The 10,482-nt window shown below is 38.7% G+C and overlaps 1 protein-coding gene across 1 annotated transcript in view; it reads right to left on the minus strand.

Annotated features, from left to right (window-relative positions):
- LOC114841445 (LIM and SH3 domain protein Lasp) overlaps positions 1–8,558 on the minus strand; it is a 227,501-nt gene extending 218,943 nt beyond the window's left edge. The window contains exons 1-2 of the mRNA XM_029126431.1: positions 8,521–8,558; positions 6,820–6,914 (exon numbers count right to left, since the gene is read on the minus strand). Coding sequence (XP_028982264.1) covers positions 6,820–6,875 — 56 coding nt within the window. The 5' untranslated portion in view covers positions 6,876–6,914; positions 8,521–8,558. The remainder of the gene's footprint in view (positions 1–6,819; positions 6,915–8,520) is intronic.
- Positions 8,559–10,482: the final 1,924 nt, after the last annotated feature.

A 10,482-nucleotide genomic window follows, 5' to 3' on the forward strand; every position in this document is an offset into this window, starting at 1 on the left:
ATGTTGAACAATCTGATTATTATGCTACATATGACCTTGACAAAATGTTCTCCGATATCTTCCGGATTTTACAAATTGGCGATTTTCTCAGGTAAAGAAAATTGGAATAATTCCAAATGTTAATAATTATTATTGGAGTTTATTCGAGGTCATATGCAGAAGAATATTCTTATAGATCACCATAATTCTCACGCTTGGAACTGATTTCGGAGCACCTGGAAATGACTGGCCTGGAAAAATACGTTCCAAAAGAGATATTTTCTTCTACTAAGAGTATGAAAAAGATATTACCAATAACATTTTCTTGGAAGGAATAAATTTTCTTCTCAGTGTATACACTTCTCAATGAGATCCATCAATTATGACGTGAAATTACCTCCCGCTGGAGAACCTTCACCTGAAATCCAAAGTGAGCTGACTGGGAAAAGAATACGACGTGGGAAAAAGCAGAGCACTCAATTTCGTCCTTCTGATGAAGACAACTCGACAACAAATGTCCCAAGCAAAAAGCCAGTTCGAGGACAGAAGAGGAACAACATCACGACAGAAGAGTGTAAGACTGTCTCTCAGGTATCCCAAAATCAACCCCTTAGAAGAAGTTCACGGTTTGCGTCTGTTTACATCTTCTATTTTCATGTTGTTTGTTTCTCTATCTTCCAAGTCACCTATCTTATCTTTTCCCGGTTCAATTTTCAGGTTCCAGAAGAACATATAAATACCCGTCCGATTTCCCATGGCTTTCCCAATTGTCTTCCATTCCATAAACGATTCCGACTTTCTTACTACTCCAGCTACATATTAACGGGTGAACTGAACTTCTTTTCATGAGAGATAAAAAGAGAGAATATAGAATATATGGAAGAACAAATAAACTGAATAGAGATAACGGCTACAAGATTGATCTGTGATTAAGAATAGAGTCATGAAATTAGTATTATCATTGTTATAGATTGATGTTATCGATGTTTTCAGTTAATAAATAATGAATTAATCATCCCTACTGGCCTAATTATTGCTAATAATCCCTGTATCTATTCCAGTCTGATTGAATTTCGAAAGAAGGCTTCTCTTCAACCCCAATTCAAGTATTATAGATGAAATTCAGAAGCAGAGAGGTAAAACGGTTCAATTCAACTCAGCTTTTCGCTCAGTTTTCAAGGAAGTTAAGAGAGATAGCGCAATTTTTGCGAATACCTTGTTTGGTGAATGACTAGATTTAGGGTGGATGTGGGATGAAAATGTGGAGGGAGTTATTGGGAACATTACCGATGAGCTAGATTTAAAAAATCACACTTAATTTTGTGGGATCGAACCACTTTGTCAAAACTTATGTACACTCTTTGGTAATATGTAATTTCACTGGTGATAGTCTAATTTCACTGATGATTGTCTTTGCAGGTTAATTTGGTGAGTCACTGAATTTAAACTGAATTTAATCAACAGAGGTGATGTACTGAATAAAGGTATTCAATCTTGAATGCTAATTGACTGAATCGACTTCTCGATATGAACTCTTAATAATGTTGATTAATACTCGTTAATAACTATTCGGTGAATTACTACACGTTGAATTACTCGTTGAGTTCTACTTAATACTTGTGGACTAGTTGAGAGACTACTACTTAGTTGATGTGAACTCGTTGAAATACGAATGGATACTATACAACGTCTACAGGTGATTTGCTCGAGATAGAGTTATACGGTGAGAGGCTAAGCCTAAACTGATTCGCGCGTGTTTCGGTGACTTATGACTGATGACCCGAAGGGTCCCGGAGATTTTTTAAGTAGGCCGATGGTCGACCAGAATGTTCTGGAATTTTAGTTGCGTTTCAAACATACCTTTTTTGTAGCTCTCATTTCGATTTACAAAAAAGGTCTCAAGAAAAATTCCTCTATCTGTTCTAGATCCTGAGATATTCATCAAAAACTAACCCCCGATAAAATCATTTTCGTGAGAAGACCCGGTAAACCGCAATTCTAACCTCGCTTCGCTCGGTTTGATCGCGGTTTACGGGCCTTCTGATGAAAAAATGCATTCATCGCACGGTCCAAAAGTATTTTCTGATGAATGTGATTATAGGCCTCGCCTTCGGCTCGGTCTACAAAGCCACATTCGTCAGAAAATACTTTGTGGACCTTGTGATGAAAATAACTATTTATCTCTTCGCTAGTGAATTCTATAATCAGGCCATTACGTCAAGGTTTTTGAGGTTGTAGCCCACTGGCGCTCTAAAACTCCATCAATCTATACATAGAATCGAAATATGGGCCAAGATGCACTCTAATGACGTGTTCATAATCTTGAAAAATGAAATTCAGAAAATGACACTTTTTCGGATAATGATCCATATATTCGGATTCAATCATGAATGGTTAAATTTTCGGAGGTAGCAAAGATTTTTTAACTTGCCGACCCGAAGGGAGGAAATTATTGTAATGACCCCGAAAATCGAATTTGGAATTTCCATGATTTCCCCACATTTCTCGGCCTCTCGAATCATCCTGAAACGTTTTTGGAGACATGTATGTATATATATATATATATATATATGTGTGTGTGTGTGTGTGTGTATGTACGTATGTGACTAAAATTTTGTCCAACGATATCTCCTGAACAAATGAAGCGATTCGAATTTTCTTTTTCAATCGATGCGTTTTGATGTAACTTAGAACTGATTAGATTATGAGATCGATCGCCTCAGAGGTTTGTCAGTTATTCGTATAAAACATGTGAAAAATGACGATTTCGTGAAAATTCAATGATTCTATCCGAAGAAATCTCATCATTCTCTTTTTTTTTATTTCAATCGATGCGTGTTCTTTTAACTTAGGAGTGATCAGTGTATGTAGGCGACCGTGTGAGTGGTTTACTAGTTATTCGCATGAAATATGTGTGAAAATGACAAAAATTCAAAGATTTTATGCCGAGAAATGATGTGATTATTATCTTTTCTTCAATCTATGAGTGTTAAAAAAAACTTCGAACCGATGAGTATATGAAGACGATTGCCTCAGCAGTTTCTTAGTTATTTGCATAAAACATGTGAAGGAATGACAATCTCTTCAAAATTCATTGAATTCACCTAGAAAAATTACTTCATTCGCATTTTACCTAAGGTAACGATGGGATTGGAATTAATTTGGTGTAATCCATGCGTCTCCACATAACTTGATTCTCATTGGATTTTCAGCAAAATTGCCTCAGTGGTTGTTGAGTTTTTTAAATAAAATTTTCGAATTTTGCAATTAAAAAAAAGGGAAAGTTGGAAAATTATAGAGTGGGTCAACTTTGAACTTACAAAATTTTAAAGTGGGTCAACTTTGAAGTTGCAAATTTTTTAATGGATCAGCTTCGGAGTTGAGAGAATTTTGAAGTGGGTCAAGTAAAAAGTTGGTTTAACTGAAACTTGATTGAAGTTTGAGTTAAATTAAATTGCGAATGCGTTCTTTGCGAAATCACCCTAAGGGTAGTGCCACAATGGATGCAACGCTAAACGCATGCAACGCATGAAATAATTATCCAACTGTTTTCCGAATATTTCTGACAATGGACTAGCGTTGCGTATAGCGTGTGCTGAATTCACTGTGGCATGACCCCAGCGTCAACAAAAACAAATGGTCGGGAAGTTATTGGTTCGACCCGGAATGGATCACACCCCATTCCACCAACCCCCTACCGGTCATACCCCAAAGAGGGTGGGCGCGAAGCGCGCGACCGGGCCTGATTTTTATCTATTGTAATGGTCACTCTCCACTGTTTGTTTTCTAGGGTATTAATATTCTGTCAAGATCCACGAACAACAAATGGATTTATGATGTATAACATGAGTTTCTTTGTAATTTATAACATTATTTTTTACAATCCAGTAGAAATATGATCGCAATAGGACTGATCATGATTTTATCTTTGTATTTATGCAGAATAAATTATTGTCCAAATGAAGGACACTTTGTACCGTCGAAACGTTGGCAGAAATGTACGATAAGTTTCTTGGATCTTCGATTACTTAATTAATATAAATAACTACGAAAATCATTTTTTATGACCATAAGTGGTTCAGGAATTGGATTTTTTAAAACAATTTTAAACGGTTTAATAAATTGAAGTAATATGGATAAAACTGATAAATAAGTTGATGTTGACATTGGCTACAATTTTACAGGTTAGATTGGCATTTTTTTGTTGATATTCTGCCGGCCCATATGAGAAGATTTATTAGGTAAATAATTATTTCTGCTAGAATCATTAATAATGCAAATTAATTATAACATTCACTACAAGATATTTCAATCATTTGATAGGCTTCGTTTATCATCTGAGGTGGTAACTTATGAAAATAGTCATGGATTATAATTTTTTGGTTGTGTTGTTTGGTCTATGTACTCGAGAACAAACGGATTGCCCTGATGAGGAGTGAGATTTATTACTCGAAATGTTATCAAAAACAGGAGAATTTTTTATGCAATTTTTTTATTATAAACTGTAACGCGTTATTTTTTATTTTGGCCGTTCAACCGTGAAAATTTAAAACGGCCAGACGAGAAGTCACATTAGCAGCGAAGCGAGAGTAAAAAAGTTATTCGTTATTGCATTTCCGTTGAATATTTCATTTTTTGATTGTATCGAGCCAATATTCTACTGCTCATCGGATGACGTCGAGGGATTTGGAGCCTGGATGGAATATACACGGGGTTGGACAGAATATTTGAGCCTCAGACAGAGAGGGTCCTGAAGTCAAGTTGTATGCGGGGTTTCGAGTCACGTCACATTCGAATGAATCGAATGATTCCCGCGTTGGAGGGAATATGGTGAACGACCGAGCAGCGATAACTGGTATAGGGACACTAGTTGTAGCTAGTGGTGTCCCAGACGACTATCTTATGTTTTGGTGGGAAAACACTGGACTGACGTTAGACGTCCAGTGAAACATCAATTTTTTCTAATAAATAACTTGAAAATTTATTGTTGAATTTATGGCGAAGTATACGAGTATGTTTTGGACTCGTGAGTTCTGAATTGGTTTGGTTGAACCAATCAGGGAATGGTCAGAAGGTGTCGTCATCGCCGATCAATCAAATTGATGTTGAAGGAGATGTCGTCGTGATTGAACAATGGAATCGTTGCCGGTTGGAGAATTAGCGAACGCGTGGGTCATTTGTACCGACTACGACACTTCTCGTTTGGACGTTGCGAGACTAACTCTATTCTTCTGGTGTTGTGTGTCACCGGAAAATTTCTGACGATATCGAGCCCTGCCGTGGACTTGAAGGGACTCATGCAAGGAGAATTTTCAACACCCGTTCATCTGAAGCGGATATATATTTTGGGTTCCACAGTACGGTGAGCGGAGAGCTGAACAGTATCCAAGTTAATTTGTATTTATTAAGAATTAGTTTTGTGTCATTTGATAAGACGCTTGGCGTATGGCGGTTTTGACGCCATTTTCATCAGTTCGATTCTCCTTTCGATTTCTTGCCCCTTGTTCGGAAGAACTGTTCTAGTTTCTCGATTTCAGTCATTTCCATTTCGCCCCACTTTTGTATTTTTGAGGCATTAGATAATTTGTTTTGAAATCCGTAATTAAATTCAGCGACATTTTCTGTTAATTGTACAATTCTCGTTTTATTTAGCTAGTTGTCGACATTCGGATGTGGATCTCTCGACAGCTAGCTGCTATTTTGATATTCTAAAATCATTCCGATATTTCCTGATGTCGGAACATTGAGCTAATTATTTCATTTTATCCGACATCAGGGTTATTTCTCTTGGGAAACGGGATTGGGATTGAAGCGTGAATTTCAACGCTCGAGTTTTCATTGTCGTGTGACCTTGTGTGGGATCACGAATTATTGTCTCTCGAGACAATCCCAGTTCTCGTCAACCGAAATTCAGATTTCTTATACATTCTGCTTATTATCGAGGCGTTCATTTTTCGGTTCCTTTCGTTGACTGATTCAGTACCGTACTAGTTATTTTCCGTTTTGATATTTCCATTTTGACTTCAATTTATCTTGACTTATTCTGACTATTGTTTTAACTTGACCAGTATTTTATTATTGACAGATTACGGTTAGGGAAAAATTTTGATGTATCGAGTCTTTAGCTTTGTGATTTGTAATTTATTATGATATATATTTTCGAGTTTGTGAGAAAAATATATGAGAAATAAGAAAGGGGGCTTCATTTGAATAAAAGCTATTTATTCCCCGTAATTTCGGATTTTATGATTCATGTGGAATAAGTTGAAAACCCAGTCATTTCAGAATTTTATAGGACGAAATTTTGTGGAACCCAGCCGCAACCGCGGTTGATGCTGAGCTGTCGGCAGTTGTCCTTTTCGTCGCGGACGTAGCTGATATTTTGAGTTTGTGATTTTTGCACGTTTCACACGTGCTGGCGCCCAACAATTTAATTTGTTGTTTTGGTCGCCGAGGGCTGCGTATCTTCGTATCGTTTCGCAGAGGTGCGAAATACGTCACAAAACATAATGTGAAGTTTAAAATAGCTCAGAACAGCGAATTGGCCTGGAGCAATAGAAAAAAATTTCAATATTAATGCAGGCGGTTAGAAAAATAATTCAGTTAAAATGTGACATGATGATTTGATTCTGTTCAGATAGATTAGCAACAGTCATTTTTAGCTCGTAGAACAACCCGTATAAAATGCCATTACCCTGTAGTTTAAACTAAACTGACGAGTCACCTGTAGATTAGCCGTACAACTCCGTCGAATAGCCGCACCGTCACATTTAATGGCTCAATATCTCTAATTTCAAACGAAATTGTATTGGTCCTTTTTTTAACAAAATGGGTACTCACGCCTCGCAATATGGCTGTTTATTGAATCCTTTGTAGGTACGCATATTTAACGTCATTCCACATCCCTGGCACTTGAAGCATTGTTTGTGCCATATCTGGAAAGTAAATGGTATGAATTAAGATATCGTTCCAATCTTCTAAGAAACTTTCGAAAATAACAGATCCTGCGAGGTTTAAGACAAGGAATGCTAAAAGATTTTAATAATTAACGGTCTAATTTAATTATTTAATAGAGTCATGAATCAATTGTACAACGGTCTCATGAATTCGATGGCTAATGCCTAACTAGAACTCCTGGCTCTCCCGTTCTCATCCATGCATAACCATACTTTCTGTCTTAACCCCTTACGTACGGGCTCCCTGCCAGCCAGTGGCCTTAGTGTAAATGGACAACTCTCTACGAAATATTTCCGAAACTATGAATAATAATTTAATCAGACAAGGAACATTGACCAGAAGAATACTGTACGTACAATTACACATCGGTTTTACGATTATCCATTCATCAAAAGCGAACAAAGCGAAAAAAGAAAAAAAAAAAAATATATATATATNAAAATATATATATATATATATATATATATATATATATATATATATATATATATATAGATTTTGCACGCAATGACAACTGGCCTCCGCTACATCAAACAGACGTAGTCGCCTCCGATTTTTGAAAATTTTTCGGTCCCCCGCGCGAAAAATACTCCTTCCGGGTTAACTACCTCTGGGTTTTAACATCGCGAAATGTGTGTGGTGTGCGTGGCGTCCTGAACTCCAGAATTGTGGAATCACCCATTTCGAAAAGTTTTGGCGTCTCTTAACCCGAAATGAGGACGAAGGTGACCAACGAAAGGAACCAAAAATACCCAAATGGGCGCCAGTCCTTTTAACCCTCAAGGGACAAGGTCACGACGTTGAAGAGCGTTCCACGATCAGCTCAGAAAAACCGCGGAGGCGTGTGAGAATAGGCGAAACAATTAATGCAGTTCAACACCATGAATTATTCGGACATAGAATAAAATATATTTTCCTCAAAATCATGAAAGAATAGAAATTTCGGCAAAATGCCAGTAAAATAATACTTGCAATTTTCGCATGTGCGGGAGAGTACTCCTGCGAGCAAAGGCTGGACACAATCCGAAATTTTTTGATTCTCCTAATTTCCGAAATGTTAATTTTCAGAAGATAATAACTGAATTTTAGAAAATTACAAAATTAAAACTTTCAAGTTATTACTTGAGAGAAATCTCTACATGCAAGATGACTCGATACCGGAAAATATTATTCAATCAAATAACTCAACAAGTAAAGCATCCCTAATGAATCAATAATTAAACTCCGAAATTAGTAATCCAATTCGCGGATCAGAATCATCAGCTAAAGACCAATAAAATAATAATTATTATTCGAGGACGTAGAAGACACTAACCGCACCCGAGAATCACCCGAAGCGCGAAGACGTGAAAGCCACACGAATAAAAAAAAACAATGAGTCCCAATTTACAAATTCGATAACGGCGATGGGAAATAATAAATAAATGTTCAATAATAAACAATGAATGAATAGGCCAAAGGCCACTGAGTGCCGCGTCCCGAAGGCAAAGGGTCGAATTCCAAAGACTCAAGCGGTGCCAAAATGGCGACCGGAAGCTAGACTTTATAGCACATGCGAGCACCCACAAAATGAATTACGCTCACCGGTGATACGCGAGAAACTCCAGGAAATACTGTTCTGGACCCTCAGATACGGCAGCGATGTCGAGAGATGGCTGGAAAATCGAGGTACAACACCAAAATGATACTAATTGAAATTATTCAATGAGCTCGAAAGAGAATAAACTTGATTGCGCAGAGCGACTTTAACAAGCTGAATCCCAGCGAAGAGTGTCCGTCGGGGCAATTCAATGTCCCGAGGAACCTGGAATTTCTTTTCTTCCCCCACCCCAATCCACCGATGTTAGCGCGAAGAATCGGCGTTCCAGTGAACTTTGAATGATGAGTTTCCAATTGGTAATTATTCGCGATTTATTAGTCCCAGAAAACTAAGACTTGCGCCTCGCGGACGGTGGAGTTGATCCACGTTGAACGGCGCAGGAACCAACATAATCCGCTGCTCCCTCGATGCTACAGCATGAGTTTTTTATGTGGTGAAATAATTTTGAGGCCTGAGTTGCGTGCTGGCGTGTGACTATCGTCTCCCGCGTGCTTGCTGGTGTGAGTCTCCACAGGCTCGGTGTGTGCGTGCTCGTCGGTATGCCAACTTGTCATCTCCCGTAGCGCCGACTTGTAGCGTCTCCCCGATGCTCCATTCCCCTCATCGCGAACCTAGCGTGTAACCTGCGGTGAGCGCAATAGCGGAAGATTTAACAGAATCAAGAAATGAAAAGAGTAAATAACAGAAAGGAATATAGAAAAAATGTGGCAGTAGTAGGTATCCCGAAATTGGGAGACAGTCCTTCCCCCCTGTTTCCCCCCTGGCGACAGTGCGGGAGAGAGACAGGAGATCCCTTTCTCTGGCCGAGTGTCGTCAGGCATGTCTGGGCTCGCTGATGGTGGGGGGAAAATCCTACGTGCACCGATGATGGGTGCGGGGACCGAGGATGATGGGGGTGGGTGTTGGGTGGATGGCTAGGAGGTGGATGGTGGGTGTCTAGTTGTTGGGTGTCTGGATGATGAGGTGGGTGGCTAGGGGGTGGGTTTTGGGGGGGTGGATGGGGTGGTTCGTGCTCGGTCTGGATAATGGAGGATGGTGGGTGGATGGATGGGGTGGTTGGTGCTAGGTGGCTAGATGATGGGTGGCTAGATGATGGGTAGCTAGATGATGGAGGGTGGTGGGTGTTGGATGGGTAGATGGGTGATTGGTGCTGGTTCTGGATGAGGGGTGCTGGGTCGAAAGTGGGCGGGGGCGATTGAAATGATCAGATAAAAATTTTATGATAATGAAAAGATAATTTACTCAAGATGAAAAAACATTATCTAAATACATGGATTTTACAATTCGGTTTCGTTATATTGCTCAGACGGTGGTAGTACGGGGAGAGGTCATTTTTTTATTTGTCTGACTTCAGTAATTGTGCAAGTAACTTCTTCCCTTTTTAGTCCATGTAATATGCACGTTGCTTTTGTGGGATATTTCTTAATGAATGAATCCCAATTACGGTGCTCCTCCATATTTTTGACTTCTCTACACAGCAATTTTTTCAAAAATAATCGGGCTTCTTCACCGACAGTATAAACAGCATGAGCACTTTTCACAATTGTTGATAATTGTTTATAAACTTTTTCTGCTGATGCCTCGCCTTCAAACCATTCAATTCCATGTAGAAGCTGCATCCGACGATTATTTTCCACCTGAACAGCTTCAGGTAAGTCGGTCAAAACGTAAGGTGGTGCGAGGACCCAATGCTCCAGAATGTTACTAGCGACAGTTGTAATTTTCAAAAAAAATTGTATTGTTTCTCAGAACAAAAATTGAAAAAATGCCGAGTAATCATTTCAATGCGTTGTTGTGAAAAAATGCCGGAGTACTTATTTATGGATAATTGTTTCTAGGAAATTGAAAAAAGTACAGAAATAAGGAAGAGCGCCAAGTTCATGAAGTTGAACTTGTGATTTTGAAAAACCACAGAACTTTTCATAACATCTAGAAAAAATTTCAGC

The sequence above is a fragment of the Diachasma alloeum genome, unplaced genomic scaffold, assembly GCF_001412515.2.
Source record: "Diachasma alloeum isolate Michigan unplaced genomic scaffold, Dall2.0 Dall_scaffold_00479, whole genome shotgun sequence".
NCBI classification, from domain to species: Eukaryota; Metazoa; Arthropoda; class Insecta; order Hymenoptera; family Braconidae; genus Diachasma; species Diachasma alloeum.